This window comes from Phyllostomus hastatus, unplaced genomic scaffold (genome assembly GCF_019186645.2).
Source record: "Phyllostomus hastatus isolate PE091 unplaced genomic scaffold, TTU_PhHast_1.1 phas_contig_1, whole genome shotgun sequence".
NCBI lineage: Eukaryota > Metazoa > Chordata > Mammalia > Chiroptera > Phyllostomidae > Phyllostomus > Phyllostomus hastatus.
The window spans coordinates 23,534,204-23,559,046 of NW_025333498.1; the positions used below are offsets into that span (position 1 = coordinate 23,534,204).

The window sequence follows — 24,843 nt, forward strand, 5'->3', positions numbered from 1 at the left end:
TGTGACCTGTGTGAAGTGGTATCTCATTGTGTTTTTAACTTGCATCTCTCTGAAGGCTAGTGATGCTGAGCATCTTTTTATATGTCTCTGTGCTCTCTGTATGTCCTTGGAGAAGTGTCTGTTCAGGTCCTTTGCTCATTTTTTAATTGTATTGTCTGTCTTCCTAGAGTGGAATCGCATGAGTTCTTTATGTATTTTGGAGATCAAACCCTTGCCTATGTTCTCCTCTAGGACTTTTTTGGTGTCACAATTTATATTTAAGTCTTTTATCCATCTTGAGTTTGTTTTTGTGCATGGTGTAATTTGGTGGTCCAGTTTCATTTTTTCTGCATGTAGCTATCCAGATTCCCAAATACCATTTGTTGAAGAGGCTGTTTTTACTCGATTTTATGCTTCTACCTGCTTTGTCAAACTCTTTTTATGAAGCCACCATCACCTAATTCCAAAACCAGATAAAAACACAACAAAGAAAGAAAACTACAAGCCAATATCACTGATGAACATAGGTGCTAAAATCCTCAACAAAGCATTGGCAAACCACATCCAGCAATACATTAAAAAGATCATACACCATAATCAAGTGTCATTCACACCAGGGGTGCAAGGATGGTATAATATTTGCAAATCAACAAATGTAATACATTACATAAATAAAAGGGAAGACAAAAGTCACATGATCATATCAGTAGATACAGAAAAAGCATTTGATAAGGTGCAGCACCCATTTATGATAAAAACACTCAGCAAAGTGGGAGTAGAGGGAGCATACATCAACATAATAAAGACCATATATGAGAAACCTACAGCCAACACCACACTCAGTGGGCAAAAACTAAAAGCTTTCCCACTAAGATCAGGAAAAAGACAAGGGTGTCTGCTTTCACCACTTCTATTCAACATAGTATTAGAAGTTCCAGCCAAAGTGATCAGACAAGAAGAAAAAGTAAAAAGCATCCAAACTGGAAAGGAGGAAGTAAAACTGTCATTGTCTGCAGATGACATTATGGTATACATAGAAAACCCTATAGACTCCACCAAAAAACTACTTTACCTAATAAGTGAATTTGACAAAACAGTGGGATACAAAGTCAATATTCAGAAATCAAAGACATTTTGTACACCAACAATGAAATATCAGAAACAGAAATCAGGGGGTAAAAATCCCATTTGCTATAGCAACAAGAAAAATAAAGTTCCCAAGAATAAATCTAACCAAGGAGGTAAAAGACTTGTACTCAGAAAACTACACAACAGTGAAGAAATAAATTAAGGAAGGCATAAATAAATGGAAGCATATACTATGTTCATGGATTGGAAGAATTAACATCATCCAAATGTCCATACTACCCAAAGCAATTTATAGATTCAACTAAATCTCTATCAAAATACCAAAGACATGTTTCACAAATATAGAACAAACATTCCAAAAATTTATATGGAACTATAAATGACCCTGAATAGCCCCAGAGATTTTGAGAAAGAAGAACAAAGTAAGAGGGATCACAACACCTGATATCAAACTATATTATAAGGCCACAGTAATCAAAACAGTCTGGTACTGTCCTAAGAACAGCATAGATCAATGGAACAGAATAGAAAGCCCAGAAGTCAACCTATGTCTCTATGGTCAATTATGACATTGTTAATTTTATGTAACATTAGTATAATTCTACAGTTTTTATTTTTTAATATAAACTTTTTTTTATCTTAGAATAGTTTTAGATTTATGAAATAAATCTAAATTATACAGATAGGACAGAGAGTTCCCATGTACTCAATACTTGGTTTCCATTATTATTAACAATTTTTATTAGCTGTACCAACATTTGCCAAAATTAATGAAACTATACTGATACAATATTAACTAATGTCTTTATTCAGATTTTCTTAGTTTTTCCCTATTGCCTTTTTTGTCTTCCTAGATCCCATCCAAAATACCATATTACATTTTATCATTATGTCTCCTTAAGCACCTCTAGGCTGTGGCAATTTCTCAGACTTTTCTTGTGTTTGAGAATTGACACTATTTGAAGAAGTACTGGTCTGGAATTTTGTAGAATCGTCCTGACTTCGGATTTTTCTGATGTTTTTCTCTTGATTAGATCTAAGTTATGAATTTTGGGGGGGAAGGCTTTGTGTCCAAGTACTAATCTCATCATATTATTGAGGGAATATATATTATCAACATGAGTTATCACTGTTCATGTTAGCGATGAATTATTTTTAAATTTTTTTAAATGCTCATGTACAGATTCCATTGTGTCTTCAGAATGCTTTAAAAATGAATGCTCCCCCAACCAAAATTTTACCTATGGGAAAATATCATTTTCTGTTTCCAGAGAAGTGATATTTTTAAAGAAAGTCTTCATTTGCCAACAGTTAACATTAATAAAATATTCTATTTTACTTTATTTTACATTTGTCCACTGTCTTAAGTAAGTTAGATCTAAACTAATTTGATCCAGATTTTGGCAGACATTCAAAATAGTTTATCAAACCAATTTTAATTTTGTATAAATAGATTTTGTTAGTTATAGGCAACAGACTCAATGAGGAAATATAAAACAGAGCTTAAGAGTATTATAGAGCTAAGAACACTAATTAATCTTCTGCTCCTTGAAATTATGAGGTATTATCTCTTAAAACCTTTAATCATGATTAAAGAAACACAAAATTCAAATATTACTTTCTTTATACAATAAATGTTGAAAGTTTTCAAACAAAAACTTCCTGCTAAAGGAATTCAATGAAAAATATTTTTAAGATAATAACTATTTAATTCCATTTTTAAATGATAGATTTCACATATAAGACAAAGTATGTTGATAATAATCATTTAAAAAAATTCATATTACAAAATTATATGGACATAATACACACATATCCTATGTGAACCACAATAGAGTTGATACTCTGACATTAGTAAATTAATTCAGAGCTGCAGTTTGGAGTTACAGCATTAGGCACTAGCTGTCCCAGTACCTTCTAATATGAAATTAGGTGGGCAAAATAATCATGAGAACACAGAAGTACTTTTTGTGTGTGTGCAATGTTGTGATCTCACAAAGAAGATGCTATCATAGTAACTAATGAGAAGTAGATATATAATAATATGTTTTCAAAATTGCAAATTAAATGTAAAAAGAGTAAATATTGATTTTATTAAATATATTAATTCAGATCAAATAAATTTAAGTGACTTTCAAATACATTTGCTGAATAAAAAAGCATGACATTTTCCTTGTAAAAATTTGAAAAATAATGAAAAATATTTAAAATTAATAAAAATAATCTACAGTCCTGGATAGGGATAAGTTTCATTAAACATAGTATACATTTAATTTCAAATTTATGTTATATACATTTTAAAAATTAAGATGAAAATACAAGTATGTGTGCATGTAACATGCATTCCATTAATTATTTATTCAACTTCTTTTTACAATTCATTAAGTAGTTTTTGAAAGCACTCTTTAAAGGCAGCTCAGTTGCTCAGTTTTTCATTATATACTCATTTTTTAATGTAATGAAACCCTGACTATTGACTTTTGGATTGATTACAATTTTTCAATATTATAAAAACATTGTAATAAACATCTCATAAATATTTGAAGACATCTGATGTTATTGCTTTTGAATAAGTTCCTAGAAGGGAAGTTATTTGGCAATATAAATTAATCAACATATTTAAGGCTTTTGGTAGATACTGCAAAATTACATTCCAAAAGTTTATACGTGTTATATATTCCCATCATCCAAACTAGAGTGATGAAGATGGAATCCAGTCAGGATCTCTTGAACTTACCTTTCCAAAGACCCTAATGTGAAGCAGCTGCTTAGGGTCTTCCTTCAGTTTAGCCTGATCAGGAAAGTATCTCCCTTGCATGGTACCACTGACATCCATCACTGCCTTCCCCACTATCTGTCCCAACTTTAGTGATTCAGAAACTGTACATTGAGGTTTGCATGAACAGGGAGTGAGGGGAAGAAAGGAGGGAAAAAGAGAACAGGAATATGGAAGAGTGGAACTGGTGTTAGAACATTTGAGTTCATGACATCCACTTATCTGAATTTCTATCAAATAATTCTTAAAACAAGTGACACCCTCCACTTGAATGTAAGATATGCACAAAAACCCATTCTTTAGCTATTTTTTCTCCAAGAGACTAAGCATGTGTACACTGAAAGTCTGTTGAGGCCAGGAACCTCTTTCCCTCAACTTTATGATTTTCAAAGTGTTGAGGAGTTTTTCAAGGCCAAGTGGCAAGGGCAGTCACAGCCTTATTCCTCAGGCTGATGTAGTACATTTTCTAAAAGGCTACCAACTTCTGAATTCAAGTCCCCTGGTTTGTAACCAAAGCTTTATAAACTTTATAACAAGCTGAGCCTTGAAGTGCTACAATTAAACTTTAGCATCTCCTGAATTAATATTATGACAAAAGCAATCCCATATTTATACTGAGCTTGTAGAGATGTAAGGTGGTTGGTACTGAGTACATACGTGCTTTGTTTCTACTTCAATAAATGCATTTCCTCTCTTCTGGGCAATTTTCATAGATTTTATTATTACATTTTTAACCTGTTTTTATGTTTTATCGAGGTGTAGCACCCATAACATAGAAATCACCCTTTAAAGTGTACATTCACTGGTTTCTAGTATATTTACAGAGTTGTGCAACCACTGTCATTATCTGATTTTAGAACATTTTTATCACCCTCAAAAGAAAGCCATTAACCAATTAACCAATAACCTCACGATCACTAACAGTTACTACCATCACCCATACCACTCAACCTCCGGCAAATAATAATCTATTTTTTCTCTCTGAGGATATGCCTATTCCAGACATTTCAAACAAATGGAATCATGAAGTATGTGGCCTTTTGGGTCTGGTTTCTCTTGTGGGGTTTTCTGGGTTCATTCATGAAACTTGTACCCATTGTCAAATAATATTCCATTGTGTGGATACACCACATTTTGTTTATTCATTTGTCAGTTGATGGACATTTGGTTTGTTTCCACTCTTGGCTATTATGGATAAGGCTTTTGTGAACATTCAACTACAAAATTTTGTGTTCTCTTGAGTACATACCTCGTAGTGGAATTGCTGAGTCACGATGCATTCTTTCTGAATCGTTCCACCTCTGCATGTACGCATGCAAATGTCCCTTGTATTTTTACTACATTCCTTAAAATATCCTCTCAGCTTTAATTTCAATCAAAATATACATATGTCTGTTCTTAATGGTGCTGAATATGTAGAAATAATGGAGTAAATAATATTAGTGTAATACTCTAAAACTTAAGGTAAACCAGAAAAACACAGTAAATTAATTACTGAAATTCTGTTCACAAGCAATCATCAATTGCTGGTGGCCAACAGGTAGACTGAGTTGTTTTTCTTTGTCCATAATTATGAAAATCCACAATTTTAAATCTGTAGCTAGACGTATGTTGTTATTTCCAATATGTCATTGCATGGTGTTCAACATATTCTCTCCCATGAAATGTTGCTGTATAGCTAACTACTTATAAGAAGCTTTTAGCTCTCCACCACTGGAGAGACTAATAAAAGAACCCAGGAATTTATATCAGAAATGATGAAACTTTGCACTTAATTTAGAGGATTTTTTAAAAGGTTGGAGTTATCTGGGCTAATTAATTCTACCCTCCTTTACTATGGTGAAAGCGGGTTTATCTTTGCTGTATGATTTGGTGTGGTTGGCATCCCTTTTTAGAATCTAAGTGTCTTAAAGAAAGAAAAACTGTATTTTCTCTTTAGCCTCCCAGTTATAAATGTCTCACATGCTAACACACCCAGGTTAAGTATTTGATAATAACATATAAAATGAAGATGGGTTAACATATATAAAAAGAAATGTGATAATGTATACCAGGGCAAGAGGCAGACTCAATTGTGTGATAAACAATAAAAAGAGCATTTTTTTCAGAGAAGCCAAGTCAGCTTTATACATTTTTAAAGCTCATCATTACATTACAAAATCATTATTTGTGTTGTTTTTAAACTGGTTCACCACATTTTTTAAAAAATACACAGATTTCTGGTAAAGGGTTTATACTGATATATTGTGCCCAATAATTATAAAGAAAAATCATCTTTTTTTTATAAATATAAGTGAAATTAATTTTGTTTGACATGGGAACAGAGGAAACCTGGAAAAGAATAATTTACTTCTGCTTCTCAAAACTTCTTTTTAATCTATACAACCCATGTTGTTACTACTGTGATTCACCTAATTTTTAGACTTAGCATTGGAAAATAAAAGAGCAGACTATGGCTTCTTTTAACTTACCCTCCCTCTGTGTGTGATAATACCAATTAATGTACAATCTTTCAAGCTCTTCACAGTGGTCGTGCATGCTAGAAGTTAATGTGTCCTGATTCTCAGGAAATCCTAATGCAAAAAAAAAAAAGAAAGAAAGAAAGAAAGAAAGAAAGAAAAAGGAGAGAGAGAAAGAATTCATTTTTTTTCTAACGCAGAAGTTATGAAGGTATCGTGACTCATTGAGATAATGAGTCTGTTATTTTTTATGTAACTTATTTTCATGTTCTTTATTTGGAAAATCCAAAATAATAATACATAGAAACTTGCATTTTCCACTTTTTATTTTTCTTTCCTGTAGTTTTTGTAATGTTTTGTCTTCATGGATAGTTTGATTAGAGAAGTCATGATGTGAATGCATATCATAGTGGAATGTTTACTTTTTAAATTGAATCACAAACATTTCCCAAATTTCTCTTCTTTATGCTTTCCAAAACATTTTTCTAAATTAGTTTTAATTCAAAACAAATATATTTTTTGATTTGTGAAGAAAAATGTATTTGTCATAAAAGATAAATATATAAATAGAGTAAAATAATCTTCCATGACCCCATTTCACAGAAGTGAGTTTCCCCATGAGAAAAACAGAGGGCAGGAGCATATTAGAATCATAAGACCAAAGAGGATCAGATGGTCACAGAGGCAAGAGGAGAGCCTGGGGAATGGTGGTATCAGAAGCATTGCCATAAAGTCTTTTAAATGAGGAAAGTTGAGTTGAATTACACTAAAATTGAATACAGGTGAAAAGTAAAGGAAATTAAAATTGTTTAAGATGTAATTGTTTTACTTTAAAAGCAATGAAGTGCTAAATTCAAATTTTAAAATAAAGATGGTTAGAAGGCATGGAAGATAAGCACTGCACAGAATCATCACTGAAATGTTAACAATTCTGTGAATGATACTTTTTGTAGTTGAAACCAAAATACTGTTTATTAATAATAATAATAATTATCATTATTATTTTAATGCATCATCCTTGATTGGCAGACACTTAGTCTTTTTTCCTTTGTTTCCATGTAGGCCTCTTATGAAGGAGCTGAAGGAGAAATAAAATATACAGGATGAAAAGATGGCAATGTTGCCTCCTCCAGGACCTCAGAGCTTTGTCTACTTCACAAAACAGTCTCTTGCCCTCATTGAACAACGTATTAAGGAAGGAAAAACAAAGGAACCCAAAGAAGAAAAGAAAGATGATGATGAAAATGGCCCAAAGCCAAGCAGTGACTTGGAAGCTGGCAAACAGCTGCCTTTCATCTATGGGGACATCCCCCCAGGCATGGTGTCCACACCCCTGGAGGACCTGGACCCTTACTACGCAGACAAAAAAGTGAGTTTTCTGTGGCTGCAGAGCTGCAGTTTCTGCTTCTTTCTATATAGAAGGTCATTTTAAACCGAAGTGGAATTTAGGGAAGAACTACATTGGTACAAAAATACTGAAGTAAATATATATGTAGGATATTCAGAATACGTACTTTTTGTCATTTGTCATCAAAACTGGTTATATCATACCATGTGATTTCCTTAATCTTTTAAAAGTGTTTAGTATAATGTTCTGCCTTTTTGGATATGCTATAAATGAACACCAGTAGGAACAAAATAACTGTCAATTGACAAGCTAGTCCTGGGGACTTGTCCAGAGCACTTCTATGGAGGTGGCAGCTGACTCCATGGGTATATATGAGATCGCTCAACTAACAATGAATTTTGGACAGCTGCTTCATTTATGATGTTGGAGAGAGGGGAGTCTGAGCTGATCAGAGAGGTAGAGCATAAATTAGAAAATTTCTATTATTTAAAGAAGAAGGAAAAAGAGTGTCTCATAAAATTACCCAGGAAGTTGAAGACAGAGAAAGGCTATTAGAATGAAAAAGGAGAATGAGTTGGTAACTTTTTGCAAGCAGTTTGTGTTAGATGATGGAAATCAAAGCAAGATAGTGATGGATAGCAAATAAAAAGAGAAATTAGGTGGCAATATAGGAATGTTGAGAAATTTTCATTTCTCAAGAGAAATTCATGTGAGGTACCAAATCAATTGAAAACCTTTTACACATAGAGTATAAAATAACATGTTTGAAAATAAAAAAAAATTCTCAGGGAGAAAAATACAGCAGGTTGGAATGAGGTAGCTAGTTGCTGATGTTATCAGACAAGGTACAAGCTACAGGTCAGATTGTAGTTGCATTAGAATAGTGAAGAGAAGACTTACTGTCTGAGTGAGGCCTGAGTAGCAAAAGGAGGATGGATTTAAGAGTCTGATATGTTAAAGTAAACGCAGGCACATCAGAGGAAATGCATGCTAAATGCTGTCAATATTTTTCCTATGATAGGAGTGGAAATTGCCCTTTGAGAGTCAATGTCGAGAGTTGCACAGTGAAGGTTTTGATTGCATTAAGGAAATGGGAAAAAGTTTGAAGCAAATGCTAAAAGCTTATTATGTTGAGAAAATGAGAAGGGGATCACAATAATTTCTGACAACAGAAGCAGACACAACCAGGTTGAAGATGACAAAGAGGAGACAGCAGAGGAGTAGATCTGCAGGTTTCCTGGCTGTCTGCAGCAATGCTTTGTGCGCAGCGCAGTGCCTGCAGACTGGTCTCTGAGAGGTCTGGAAAGGCAGGGTGAAGTCCACTTAAAACTCATTGAGATTTTTTAAAGAAACAAATGAAAAGGAATATTTCTTGATATGGTATCTAGAAAATAAAATAACATTTGCGATGTCTTGAGAAATATAAAATGTGATTAATTTAATTTTGAGGGGGGGAAACACATCTGTCTCAGTGGTAGTTGCTATGAAGCAATACCTAATGTGAATTTTACTTCTCATCAAAACCAGCATCTAAACAAGCTGACGGCATAGCAGTAGAAGGCAGAATACCCACGAAACTCTTGAAATATTACACAGCATTCTAATTATCCAGCCAGTATTCTGACATGGAAAGTAAGAATGCTAATATATATTGAGGGTCTCTACATGTACTAGACATTTTAGACAAATTAGCACACATATTTGTTACAACCTTGTGGGGCAGGAATTAATACTCTACTTGTATATGAGGTGAAAGGCTTGAGGAAATAAGTAGCTTATAAAATATTACACACTAGTAAATTTTGTATTCAGTGTTTTTAATTATTTTATTGTTGTTCAAGTACAGTTGTCTGCATTTACCTGCCTCCCAATTTTTTAAATTCAAGTTGGTTTTACTCCCTCCTGAGATGTTCTATTGTGCAACACCTCTTAGTTCAGTTTCAGCTGTATAGCAAGCACAATGCTAACAACTTTTAAAAAAGAATGAAATAATTAATGAGTAAATAATGTAACAGTCAAAATAAAAGTACTCATTTTACTTATTATTTCATCCTGAAAAATTCCTGGCTTCCCATGGATACCTATTGCATTTTCCCATTTCCAAAGCAGGCCTGGATATTACTTAACCAGCTACCTTTAAAGGAAAAAAGAAATCTTTCTGGCATATAAACTATCACTAATATTAGCTTAAAGTGACTTGAGAGGTAAGGAGAAAATTATTGCATTTGAATGGAGGATAAGAGACTTAATAACTAAGAGTAATTTTAGCTATGTGATAAGCTAATTTGATAAAGAGTGTTTGGTGTGAGACTCCAACCCCTCACCTTGGCCCCAGCTCCTTTCAAAATATATTATACCAACTATATCAAAAGCCTAACTTAATTCTTTATACTTGTATAGAACCAGGACAAAAAAAATCTTCTATTTTCATGGTCCACTATTGTTAATATCTAAAAAAAATATACAAAGGAATAACTGAGTTCTTTTAGTTTGGAGATTTAAAAAAAAAAAGATTTCATTTATTTGTTTTTAGAGAGGGGAAGGGAAGGAGAAAGAGAGGGAGAGAAACATCAGTCACACACAACGTGTGGAACCACATATTGGCTCTGGAGTGCCCCAGCTGGGGACCTGGCCTGCAACCCAGGCATATGCCTTGACTGAGAATTGAACTGGTGACGCTTTGGTTCATAGGCAGGTGCTCAACCCACTAGGCCACACCAGCTAGTGTTTAGTTTGGAGCTTTAAATTATCAATTTTTTGTGCCTGTCCTACCTCTTCAACATTCTTGATAAAAGTAGTTTGAGTTCCACTTACAGCTTTAGGGTTGAATTCTCTACCTTAGAAGAATTGATTCCTTAGTATTTCTCTTTAATCACAATAATTGACAAAAACTTTATTTCTGCTACATTATAATCATTGTTTGGATTAAAAATCTTAATGATCCCTATTTTTTTCTGGGTTCAGATTTTAATTTATATTTGAGTGCAATTATCAATGATTTGTTCAAACAAAGAACATTTTAACGATAGAAGTTAGGCCTGCATTTTTATGTGATGAATATATAAGTGTTTTTTAATAGCATTATGTGGCACCTTTATGATACATGAAAGTTTGTGTCTTTAAGAAAGAGTAAATTACCAATCAATCTCCACTGGGGGATTAAGAGGACAGGTACATTGTCTTATTATCTTCATGTCCTTGGTGCCTTTATGTTGCCTATAATAGCAGCATCTGCTCCCACCATTTACTAAGAGTTTAAGTGTTCCAGAAACCTAAAAACTTCACAGATACTAAGCACTAGCCCGCAAGCTGCTGAAGGGCAGATATGATGTTAAGAATCATAACTGTCCAACTCTAAAGCACTCCTTAAGCTCTCCAATTTTATGTTCAATAAATTCTTCAATAAGCAAAGTTAAAAGAATTTATCCAGACTCTGACATATCTTCATTTGCTAATAAAATTCTACATTAAAATTTTGAGTTTAAAGAAACTCAAAATGATCTCTAAAATTTCATATGCATACCTCCTTTTCCCACCTCCTAGTTAACTCCTGGGTGTGTATAAAGCCAGACATTCCTAAAGAAGTTTTTAATATAAATAAAAATTGGCAACTAAAATCTAAAAATTGACAAACTATTGTTTTAAATTTCAAGTATAAGGTAAATTCATCTTGCCAAGGATAGATAGTAATGTTGTGATTTTCCAGTTAGCTCAGGTAACCTGTGGTTGCTGAAGTCTCCCTGATAATTCTGACAGACGTGTGACCCTGTTCCCTCCTCACTCTCATACTCCTCCAGCTTTATTTCTCTGTGTGATACCTGTCACAGCTTGTCTTATATTAGAATTATTGTGTTCTAGGAAGTCCCTTGAGTGCAAAACTCCTGCCTCATTTATGTTTAAACTCTTGTCATCACCTCTTATTCCTCTTGTTGCTCACCTCACAATTGTAGAAAATTGTACAGAATTCAATTGTGAGTGAATTTTAACAAGCACAGTATATTGAGATTTGAGAAAACAATAGTTTTACTCAATACTAGGTATTAATTTTAAAACTAATTTTCAATGTAAAAGTGAACTTAATGTTAACTTATGTTTAGACATAAGTAATATAGTGAAAGGAACCAGGAATATCAAAGGGCATCCAAACAGAAAATCTGTTCTTTTGAACAGATTCATTTTCTTGAGAAGAGTGTCACATACAATTAAAAAGCAAGAGACTCAAATATACGTCCCTAATTTGGAAAAATCATGATCACTCATAAACTTATATAAAATTCAAATTAAACAACAAGAATAAAAAGTCTAAATTAGTGTGTTCCAGTTAACACAAGTAATTTGCCTGCCAGTGCAGGATCTTTGTGATTTTTCAATCCAAAAACATTAGATTGTTTTAATGTTTTGTTATTGTTGCTATTTACTTGTTTGGGTTTTAAATGTTTTAACTAAATACCAGATCCAGGGAGGATGTCACTCATTGTGTAATGGTTTCACAACATATGTTAAGACTGTTTGGTATGAGTTGTATCATGTTTAAAAATTACCATGGATAGTAGCAAGCAAGTACTTTAATTTATGTCCTTTTATTTTAGCTTTTATTAGTATTACATCTAAAATAGGAAAATTGATCTGGATACTAGGATTCTTCCAACTCTAATATTCCTTAAATTTGTTCAAATATATCTTGAAGGAATTTGTATTTTGGAGCTCTTACTACTAACCATGACAATTGCCAATAAGTATTAAAAGTCTTAAGGTATCAAAGAAAAAAAAGTCTTAAGGCATTATGGTAAAAATCAGGGGTAGATAGTTTCTCTTTGGTTTGCTTGCAATGCAGTGTAATAAAAGAAGGAAGTTATATTTTAAATTAATTCCACAGCCACAAGTTATGGTCATAGATGTGAGTGTTGAAGGGAAGTAAAAAAGAGAAGACACTCTATTTGGGAGCACTAAACAACACATGCTCATAAATAGTTCACTTCTTAATTTGCTGAGAAGTAATGGACTTGGAGTTCACAGGCCAGCCTGATATCTATAGCTGCATCAATGGTGTTGGAACTGTATTGCTTGAGTCCAATGATGGTGTTTCATTAATACAACACTACCACAGGGAGAAGTCAGCTGCTGAGATCAATGTGCTAGATTGAAATTTTGGATTCTCAATTTCTTCTTGTTTTCTTTTTGATCCTGCAGACTTTCATAGTATTGAACAGAGGGAAAGCCATCTTCCGCTTCAATGCCACACCTGCTTTGTACATGCTCTCTCCTTTTAGTCCTCTGAGAAGAATATCTATTAAGATTTTAGTGCATTCATATCCTTTCAAATATGCCTAGTTGCGACAGTCCCTTAAAATGGAGTTTTTGCATTTTATTTAAAAATAGATTCTTAGTCATTTTGCGTATGGAAAGACTGGTTTTAGAGTTTCATTTCAGTGGATCTTGGTGTAAGTCTCTGAGTAGATAGGGAGAATGGCAGTTTTAACATTTTAGGATAAATTACTTTTACCTATTACTCCCGTGTTCCTAAAGATTAAAATGTATAAGTGGATAAATTAAAGTGTATAAAATTATTTACAATTATTTATTCTCTAAGAAAAAGATTTCAACATGTGTCATTAGTAAATATTCAAGGTTCCCACCATGGTCTTTCATCATATTCCTTGATTCTAAGATACTTTATTTGGCATGCTTATCATGTGCACTATTCTGACGAACTGCATATTTATGACCTTGAGTAACCCACCAGAATGGACCAAGAATGTAGAGTAAGTGGGCCTAAGTACATTTTAATATGGTCTTAGTATTATCATTTTTATCCTTTCCTTTCCTCCAGAAAGTTATTCCATCTATAAAAATTGTGGTATTTATCTTCCTGTGTCATATAGTTGCTTTTCTTTCATTTTTTTTCCTCTACGGTATTAGCCTGAGAGCCATATAATAGAATAATTAGATAGAATTGTTAGATAATATAGTATTTTCTAGAGGAATGAACTTATGAGACACCCTGCCTATTGTTAGATGAGTTACACATTTCTTATCTTTAGGTGCATATCTGATAGGAGCAGCATAGGAATTTTCTAGGCAAGTCTAAACCTATGTTCTTAGTAATTTTCCATACCTCTACTTTCTACAAGAGTTCTGATACAGGCATTTTAAGGTTTCCTGGAAAGACCTTGACTGTTTTTTTTGTAATAGAGTGCATTCACAAACCAATAGCTACACTGTAAGAGATCACTTTCTTTGTTTGATCAGAAAGAAATTAAAATATGAAGATTATCACAGTGTTGTTTTCTTTTCATATCTAACATCTCAATGGATTCTCCTGTCTAGGTACACTTTTACTGGAATATACACTTTTGAGTCACTTATAAAAATCCTTGCAAGAGGCTTCTGTGTAGGACAATTCACTTTCCTTCGTGACCCATGGAACTGGCTGGATTTTATTGTCATTGTTTTTGCGTAAGTACTACGTTCATGTTTTTAAATGGCAAACTCATGAAAATCACAGATAATTCAGTAAGAACAAAGTTTTAGGGTCTCATTTTTTCCATGTATAATGGTTATATTTAAAGCTAGTTGTCTGTTGGCAAATACTAAATTTTTTCAGAAAGTTCATTTTTTTCACTCAAAAGTGTATTGACATCATTAAGATTGACCCTCTCCCTCCACACCCAGCACTTGGATGGGCAGTCTGTGTGGTTTCAGATAGTTCTTTTTTTCCAGTTCTTATTTAAAAACTAACAAAACCTATAGGAATCACAGAAAAAAAATCAGATCTTTAATTGTAACTATGGTACCCTTTTTATTAATCCATGTTATTCAAGTGCTAATAAGTATGTTAAAATAGAGAAGTAAAAGGGCTCTAACTACATAGTAAACCTAACATTAATGCATGTATGTGCTACACATGAAATTCATGGTTTATTTTCAAAGGAAAAATATTACATTAACATAAAATTTTAATTTACTCATTGCTACTCTCTTCCAAAATGTATTTGTCAGAAATATTTGTTTCATTTTTTGAAATCTCAATCTCAAACCTACTGCCGTATTTTTTGCTCTATCATTTTGCATTGTAAAATTAGCTCATGTTCATTGGAGGAACTTAGGCAATCCTGAAGGGTCTTTAGATTTCCATTCTCCCATCCCCTCACCCCGTCCCACCTCCTTGTCCATCAGGGTCCCTCCTTTCACGGTCACATAGGCCTGCAGTTGTACCTACCACTGCTGATGAGACAACATTGTGTCAAACTGGGCTGCCTCTTCTCAAGGGAGTCCTCTTTTTTATTGAAATAAAGTATACAGACCATCCAATTTACTCTTTGGAAGTATAAAATTCAGTGTTTTTTAGTATGTTCACAAAGTTGTAGAACCATCATCACTCCCTAATTCCAGAACATTTCATCACCCCAACAAAGCAGTCTCTTCCATTCTCTCCTCCCCCTATCTTCTGTAAACCATTCACATATGTTTCATCTCTATGGATTTGTCTACTCTAAGCTTTCACATGAGTGGAATCATAGTCATGTGACCTTTTGTGTCTGGCATCATCCAATTAGCATAGTTTTCAAGGCTTGCCTCTGATGTTGTATAAGATTATTAAATATCCACAGTATCATAATGTTGGCATCTAATAATTGAAGCATTTAATTGTTTATTTAGGCACTTAGTTCATGGAATTATTTTAATAATATATTGTATTTTGCTCACATCAAATGAGTCAAATAAAATCTAATTAAGTTAAATTAGTTATGACAGGAAAAGAAAAGGTTTACAGAGCTATACCTTTAAATAAGACATTCCAAACATAGGAAATAACCTTGAGTAAAGGCACAGGTAAGTATCATAGACTCTACCTAAATTCTGAATAACTCTGATTTAATTCTACAGGTATTTAACAGAATTTGTAAACCTAGGCAATGTTTCAGCTCTTCGAACTTTCAGAGTGTTGAGAGCTTTGAAAACTATTTCTGTAATTCCAGGTAAGAAGTGATTGGTGTGAAGAATTAGGCCACTCATAACTCCAACTACTTGGGAGTTGTTCTGTTTGTTTGTGTGTGTGTTGTCATTGTGTTTGTATATAAACCCCCCTATTGCAGATATGTGACAGAGTTTGTGGACCTGGGCAATGTCTCAGCGTTGAGAACATTCAGAGTTCTCCGAGCACTGAAAACAATTTCAGTCATTCCAGGTGAGAGTGGGATTAAACACCGGGGCTGACTTTGATCACATGGAGGAAAGACAAGAAAAACTCTCTTGTGCAAATTTAATGAAATCTAATTTCTTATGTTTTTCAGAATCCTTATTAAAAGTCAGCCTTTGAGTTTAATCAATTGCATGGGCCTTAGGGAACAAAGATGGCCTTTTGGATCACATCTCAACTTGAAATTTTCCCTCCTGTCTAACAGTTCATTTTCCATTTGACTTATTCAGGACTGAAAATTTCAATTTGTTTTCATCATTTTCATAGAGTTAACAAAAAAGAGACAGAAAGATCAGCATGAAAGTATTGCATGACACATTTATTTCATCTTTCTTCAACAAACCATTTCTTGACTGAAAATTTGTAAGTTGTCACTCTATGTTGCAATTCATCCTCTTCTTTGTTTTAGTGTAGAGAGAAATGGTTTGTTTGGCAAGCATTTGCTGAATTGGCACTTTTACAAATCATTTTTTCAAGTGAGTGTGGATATGGTTTGGGCAACTAAACTATTCACTTTGACAATTTGGTTATTCCTTGAAAATATTTTATAATTTTTAATCATTTGCAATACTATATAGAAACAAAATATATGTAAAACAACAAGTCCACCCTTTTGACCTATAGTGGGCTTTTTCTGAATTAGGTTGTTTGAGGTCATAGATTTGACATAATGCATGCATTTCTAGGAAAGCTTATGTTTGTTTTTGTTTTGCATTCAGGCATTCAGAGACTTTATTTCTTTATGAATATCTTTTTTTAATTCCTTACATTCAGGCCTGAAGACCATTGTGGGGGCCCTGATCCAGTCAGTGAAGAAGCTCTCCGACGTCATGATCCTGACTGTGTTCTGTCTGAGTGTGTTCGCGCTGATCGGGCTGCAGCTCTTCATGGGCAACCTGAAGCACAAATGTCTGCGGACTTCACTTTTAAGTAATGAAACATTGAACATGTTGGATACCCTTGACAAAGAAAACTATACAGGTACGATTATTCCTACAGTTAATAGGTTGAAATAAGGCTAAAGCATTGGTGTCTTAGAAATGAAATGTTGCCTTCATTTAAATTATTTCAAAATTATTTAAATATGTAGAAAGTGCTATAGTGTCAATTTTGATCATATTATATTTTTATAAATCTCCCTGGTTTAAAGCTTTCTAGCAGTCCTGGTATTGGAAACATGAGATACTTACATAATTCTTAATTTATGTAAGAAAAAAATAATAAATTTGCTCCAGAAAAATCAATTTAACTGTGAATTAATAGTATTAATTATCACATTTCATCATAAGATGTATCATATATTTTATGTGTCATAGTTTTGTTGTAAAACTCGTACTTCTGTTTATTTTATAGTGTAATTTATTATATAATAGTATAAGTATATTTTTACATATATATTATACTTAACTATAACACAACAAACTTATATTAATCACGATATAATGGTAATATTAGTTTTTATCATATATTAAAACATCTGTCTTGGTAGTCTTTCTAAAGAGTTATATAAAGCAGAACAGTTTACTCAGGTTTATTAGCACTATCCTTGTATTATAACCAATGATGAGTTGTACAGTTCTTTCTCACGGCTCCCTCAATTTAGCCAGTGCATCACTTCAAAGCTTAATTTATCAAAATTAATTCTGTAGGTGCCATATGAGATGACTATGTGAATGCACATAGTCTCAGAAGTCTGCTTAATTTGCAAGTGTATTTTAGAGTATGAAATGGAAAGCATGAACTGCATGTTTTCTAAACAATTATTCCCTAACGCAGTTTCTCTCATCAAAGCTGTTGATAAGTTTGAGTGAGAATGAGATCAAGCAAGACTGTGCTTTCTGTCTCACGCCTGCAGTGTGTCTGTATGACGTTGCCTACATGAACCCACAAACCTTAAGAGATAATTAGATCCAGCGGTGGGGTGTAAATCAAAGAACTTTTCAAATGTTATGTGTCTATAACAGAAGGAGATCCACTCACTGAGGAAGATAAAATCAAATAAAAGTAGCTAATATATGTAAATACTGTAAATAGAGAAAAAAAGGCTAAAACAAGAAAATTGAAGGTTTTCAAGTAAAACATGTAATGTAAATATTTTACTACCAGGTTTTGATGAGAAATTTAGCATATTTTGCTTTCTTTTTATCTTTTTTCCAGTTTCTGATTTTTAATATGATCTTAAATTTTATTTCCAATTTCCAAAGAATTTTATTCCTCAATTTATATTCCATAAAAATAACATATGTTATGAGTACTTGTTGACATTTATATTCTCTTTTGTGAATCAATTTATAGCTCTTACTTAAACTTAACTTTTTGTTTTACTGGGATCACTAACAGTCCTTTTATTCTGATTTTTGGTTCTGTTACTGAGTTTGGAATTTGAATGATTTTTTTAAGCTTCTGGAAAGGTCTGAGCAATTTTTTTTTTAAAAAATAGAAAGAGTCCTTGAATTTTGCAAATACATCTTCATATTGCCTTTACACATGAGTGAGTGACAGCTTACCTAGCAATGAAATTTTATTCCTTTCCTTCAATCCGGTAAATTATTTTTTATTTTCTTTTGAAATATAGCTTTAAAGAGGATATGTTTGTGTCAAGTTTGACTTTGTTTCCTATCTGTTTTTTGTGCTACAGAAACTCGGTCTTAGTGTTCGATTGGTTCAGGTATCCACCTGTCAGCATGAGCATATTAAGTGTTCCCTTTGAGCTGTGGTTATGAAAATGAGAGCCTCAGACTCTACTTTCACAGAGCTTATATTCTAGTGGGAATGGCAGATTAAAAGTAGGGGAAAACACAAATAAACAAAAATTATTGCAAATTTTAATAAATTCTATGCAAAGAAAATAAATTCTAGAGGCTGAGATACCAATGAAATGGCAAGACTTCTCCAAGGAGCTGGTGTTTAGGAGGAAATCTAAGGTTTAATAAGAAGCATAAAATAGTGCACCATTATGCTACATTATACTTACTCAATAGGTTTATAGAGAAATAATTCACATACCATAAAATCCCCCTTTTTAACGTGTACCATTCAGTGTTTTTTAGTGTATTCACAAAATTGTACAACCACCATCACTATGTAATTTTAGAATATTTTTATCTTCCTCAAAAGAAACACTGTACACATTGACAAATCACTTCCTGTTCCCTCCTCCCCACCCCTTAACATTAATCTATTTTCTGTATCTGTGGATTTATCTATTCTGAATATTTTGTGTAAATGAAATCATATAATATGTGGCCTTTTGTGCCAGGTTACTTTCATTTATCATGTTTTCAAGTTTTGTGCATATAGCATGTAACAATAATTCATTTCTTTTTATTGCAAAAGTTTTACTGTAAACATAAGTTTTCTTTTCTCTTTGCATTACATTTTCCATTTATATGTTAACCTAAATTCTCTTGAGGCTATCTAGCCTCATAATTTAAGTGTAGTTATTTAGAAATTATTTAAAGTGTTCTGGGAGCCCAGAATGAGCTATTCTCCTTGCTTTACCTGTCATCACTCTTGTACTGAATTGAGTGTATTAGCCCTGTACATGTTAATACAAGCAGTTCTAGGCCCATTCTTATAAAGTGGCCCCTCCATGATTGGTGAATATGAACCACTGTTACTTTAATGAATTATTCTAAAGTAATCCTTTTGTAATAACAATATGGAGGTTTATGTATTAAAAAGGGCATCTTAACCTCCTCTATTCTTATTTTGCCATGCTCACACTCTCCAAGAATTTGTTTGTTTAAAGTTGTTCATGGACATTCTCACCTACATGTTTACCTCAGAGTAAGAGGCTTTATTGTTTTAGCTGTGTCTTCTAAGACTTGTATATTCTGTGTAAAACAAAATGATGATGTGCAAGCCAGGCAGTCTTATCTGAAACTGTTTAATAAATTAATAAAATAGCTACTGCTCTTTGAGCAGCTGTATAGAATGTGTGGGTCACTGTGTAAAGTGCTTTACATGAAATATCCTATTTATATGGTACCACAGCTCCACAAAGTAAGTATTCTTAACCACACTTTACAGATGCAGGAACTAAATCTTCAAGTGGTAAGATAATTAACTTACAGAGGAAGAGGTAGAAACAACATTCAAATCCAAGTATATCTGAATTCAAAACCTTTCTTCCACTTTTACTATAAAAGCCTCCTAATAAGTATATCTTTATTCCTTTGACTTGAGTGAAACAGGAAGTTAGGCCCTTATTTTTTTTAATGGGCTTTTTTGAGTCCTTTTTATCTTTACTATGAACAGTTGGATCAGCCCCCTCATGAGAGAATTCAGAAAACACACATTGTTCATGTACACTGTTGCCTTGCTGACTCAACCGCTCCTGGGGTCTCCAGGGGTCAGTAGGGGACTCTTCCTGCCCCTCCCTCCTTTCCTTACCCTTACCTTCAGTAGCTACACTTCCTCTCTGGGTTGATTCATCAGGTCCGATTGAGCCTACATACTTGATGATGACTCTCATCTTTATGTCTACATACTTGATCGTTCTACTGACCTCAAGACTTTCATATCAATCCAATTGCCTACTTAACAAATGTATTTTAGTACCTAACAATCATCTCAAACTAATAACAGGTAAAACAGAGCTCCTGGCTTTTCTTTAGGCCATTTCTTACCCCAGGCTTCCTCACTTCAGTCACTGGTGGTTTAAGTAGATACATCCTCTTCTGCATACCCTGCACACACTCCATGAGCAAACCCTGCCCACTCTATTTCTATCCCCTTCTCTTTGTCTCCACAGTTACTCTCTGAATTATGGCCAAGATACCGCTCACTGCAGTCACTTACATAACTGGAATTCCTGCTCCACACTTGCTCTCCTGTAGTCCATGGTCTACAAAGCAACCACAGTAAAAGTTTAAAATGCTAAATATTGTCTCTGGCTAGGTAGCTCATTTGCTTAGAGTGTCATCCTGATACACCAAGGTTGCAGGTTTGATCCCCGGTCAGAGCACAAGTAAGAACCAACCAATGAATGCATAAATATGTAGAACAACAAATCCATATTTCTCTTTCTCCCTTTCTCTTCCTCTCTCTCAAGTCAATAAACAAAAGCTAAATGTTATCTTATATCTCTACTTTTCACTTCTATTATTTCTAATCGTATTTAAAATCCAATCTCCTTTCCATGACATGCAAACCTTTACATGATCTGGCCACTGCCTACCTCTGCTACCACAGTTCTCCCCACTCACTGCACTGAGGCCAGCCTCGCCTGCCATCTGCTGTCATTTACCAACTGCATTTTGGCCTCAGGGCCTTTACCCTCATTCTTTATCTTGCCAAGATTTTCTCTTCCCCAGGCCCTTTGAATGACTGGCATCTTTGTAGCATTTAGGCCCCTGTTCAAATGTCATTTCTTTAGAAAGGCCTTCCCTGACCACATTTCATCACATTGTGTTAATTTATTCTTTTTGGGATATTTATTACCATCTGAAAATACCTTGTATGTTCAGCTGTACACTTGTGTTTTTCTCTATCTGAACTCTACTCTTAGCTAAGCATAAAGAAAGCTCTATAAAACTAATGATCTTGTTATCATGTTTATTATTATGTTTATTGCCTGGTCCATAGAGGTTATCAATAAATATTTGAGGGAGAATGTATGGGAATATAATAAATAAATAAATAAATAAACAAATAAACAAATAAATAAATAACAAATATTGCCTAAATGTGTGTGAACGTCTATATTAATTAAGTTACAACCTGCTGTATTACTCTTAAAGCTAACACTTCATACATAATCTTATATTGTTCAATTTCCTCCTGTGCAGAGTATTTTTACTACTTGGAGGATGCAAAAGATGCTCTCTTGTGTGGTACCAGCTCAGACGCAGGGTACGTAGTATTTGTTTTTAGTGTAAAGCCTAAAAAAGGGGGGAAACATACTCTGTTAGTCTGCTGATAAGAACCTTTGATACTGGGTGATATATATGGCGTTATTTGACCTCTTCTGTCCCACAGTGAATTCAGACTTTATAATGCCCAGAGTTACTATATACCATTAAAAGTAAGAATTGGAGATAGTGCTTAAATAAAAACAAGATACATGTCATATAACTCAAGACAGTAGAAAAAAATTACTTCCAGAAATCCCCACCAAAGTTTGTTTGCTTAGTTTCCAGCCTTTCTTCTTTCTGGAAAGAAGGGTGACAAAATCAAATTTTCTTTCCATTCTCAAATTCTACTCATTATTTTAATCAAGTATGACTCATAGGTGACTGAATGCAATGACATTTTGGTCACTCTAAAAAAATAAAAATGAAAAAAATGAGGATCCCATGGACTTGGTTAAAGATATTTTAAGAATTTCCTATTAATGCAAATATCCATCTTGCTGTTTCTCCTATACACCAACTTCATTTCTGCTACAGGGTTTTGTCCTTCTCCCCTCTTGTCTGATAGCTTTTTCACCAGGCTGTGTGTGCACTGGGAAGGTAATAGTACAGATAAGGCTGCTGCTTCTGAAGACATCTCTGGACACTATGTTTATTTGGCACCAATCCACCAATTTTAGGAAGAAAAATTCTTAAGGCTACAGATCTTACACAGTTACTGTGCTTTGATCATTCTTGATTCTAATTCACTTCAAGAATAGTTTTGAGGGGGGAGGACACAGTTTTTTAGAGGCCTATATCAATCTTTATGGACTAAATCTGGTCTATGTTTCCACATTTTGATGGTGACAATGATACTAATAGCAAATACTGTCTATTAAATACTTTTTATGTGCAGGACCTAGGCTAGGTAATTTGCATATATTATCTTCTTTAAACTTAATCTCAACTTTTTGAGATAGGTGTTACTATCTTGTGAAAGAGTGCCCTCTTCACAGAAAGAGGGCACTGGACCTTGGAAGAATTTAATTTGACAAAGTTACCAACTAGTAAATAATCGGGGTGGAATTCAAACCCAGTTCTTCCTAACTCCAAATAATGTGGTCTTCATCAGTATTCAATATTGTCCCCCCAGAAGAGGAACCTTGAGTTTCTCACTTTTCTGTAGGACTATTCAACTTGCATACTGAAGACACTCTGACTTGTGGTGTTCTTTTTCTTATGTAGTCAGTGTCCAGAAGGGTACACATGCCAGAAAGGAGGCAGAAATCCAGACTATGGCTACACAAGCTTTGACAATTTTGGCTGGGCCTTCTTAGCCTTGTTTAGACTAATGACCCAAGATTACTGGGAAAACCTTTACCAACAGGTGAGTGCCAAGAAAAATGAATATTTTTATTTGTTGCATTCATTGCATAATCTGAAGTATGTTTCTTCCCTAAAATTGAATATTTTATTCAATTTAGAATGGAGAAAACTCTGTTGTCTTATTACTAAAATTAGACTTTTTTTTTTACCTTCAGCACTATTAGAATGGATAGTTCTTGAGTCATAAATTATTCTTTTATCTTTCCTGGACTTATTTGATCTCTAAATCTCTTCTCCCCTTTGTAAATGTAGCATCTCATAGTATCCTAAGTAAATAGCAAGGAATAAGCTGCAATGTTCTCTCACACTGTTCTTAAACAAACTCTGGTTTCCACACACGCCTTTCTGCTTGGAGTGCCCTAAAAATCGGGCTCATCACACTTCATTTTTTGAGCTTCCATGTACAATTGTTATGGACAATGCAGATGGACTGCATTGTATGTCCCCAAATTTATATGTTGGATTTTTAAATCCTAGTACCTTAGAATGATGGTATTTGGAGTTGAGAGCCTTTAAAGAAGTAACTGAGTTAAAATTAGTCTGTTAGGGTGGATCCTAATCCAATCTGACTAATGTTCTTATGAGAAAGGGAAATTAAGCCAAGAGCATGAGAGACACACACAGAGAAAATGGCATATGAGGGCTCAGCAAGAAAGTTGTCCATCTGCAAGTCAAGGAGAGAGGTCCCAGGAGAAACCATACATGCTAACACTTCAGTGTTGAACTGCCAACCTTCAGACTGTGAGAAATACATTTCTGTTGTTTAAGCCACTCAGCCTGCAGCATTCTGTTATGGCAACCTTAGTAAATGAATGCAAGAATTAAGGACTCAGTTCACTTCTCTAAATTCCTTCTCTTCCAATTCAATTGCTCCTTGTTCTAGACTTTCATGCCTTTTGAATATTCTTCAGTTTATAGCATCCATCTTTTAGACCATATGTGATCATCCATATGGGTATCCCCTCTCACTGTAATGTGATCCTCTTCAATCTGTGGGCTCTATCTTTTCCCCAAAAGTAAAACCACCAAAAACAATTATTCCGTATTATAAGTATAACCCATCATTTTTCTCAACTTACCACAGATTCTTCTTTTTACCTGTTTTTTGTTTATTTAATTTCTAAAAATATTATAAATGAATATAGAAATATAAATATACAGAAGAAGAGAAATACACATGACTTTTTAAGTATGCAAAAGGATACTCACATTTTGGGGAAATTAAAATGACAGTGACATACAATTTTTTTTATGTCATTGGATGTTCAGTGACAAAGACAGAAATACTGTCTGTCTGAGCTATGTAGAGGAAGACATTCTCACACATTCCTGGAAAACACCAGAAAGGGTAACATGGAAATTTCTATGGAGATTAAAACGACTATGATTGCTGAGCTAACAATTACACTATAAACTAAGAATTTATCCGAGACAAGACATCAGGAGCAACAGTAACTAACAGAAAAAGGATTTGAGTAACTAGGCATCAGAGATAGAAGAGTTATTTTTCATGTAATATGGGTACCATTTGAATTATCTTTACCATTTATTTTATTTTTAAATTCTTAGTAAACATTGATTAAAAATAAATATAAGATGAACAAATAAGCTCATATGATAGGGTTCCCTATCTTGTGTGAACATAATTTTATGTTCATCACTAATACTTCTTGTTAAAGATATTGTAGAAATTTAATACTAAAAAGAATTATAGACATTATTTGGTCCTATAATTTGAAAATAAGCAAAGCAGCTAGTTTTTTAATAAG

At 33.6% G+C, this 24,843-nt stretch overlaps 1 protein-coding gene across 1 annotated transcript in view; it reads left to right on the forward strand.

Annotated features, from left to right (window-relative positions):
- The first annotated feature begins 7,414 nt into the window (after window positions 1–7,414).
- Window positions 7,415–24,843, forward strand: part of SCN9A (sodium voltage-gated channel alpha subunit 9) — a 78,747-nt gene continuing 61,318 nt past the window's right edge. Inside the window, exons 1-8 of the mRNA XM_045835956.1 lie at window positions 7,415–7,672; window positions 12,842–12,960; window positions 13,324–13,413; window positions 13,979–14,107; window positions 15,539–15,630; window positions 16,626–16,832; window positions 21,644–21,707; window positions 22,934–23,075. Coding sequence (XP_045691912.1) covers window positions 7,415–7,672; window positions 12,842–12,960; window positions 13,324–13,413; window positions 13,979–14,107; window positions 15,539–15,630; window positions 16,626–16,832; window positions 21,644–21,707; window positions 22,934–23,075 — 1,101 coding nt within the window. The remainder of the gene's footprint in view (window positions 7,673–12,841; window positions 12,961–13,323; window positions 13,414–13,978; window positions 14,108–15,538; window positions 15,631–16,625; window positions 16,833–21,643; window positions 21,708–22,933; window positions 23,076–24,843) is intronic.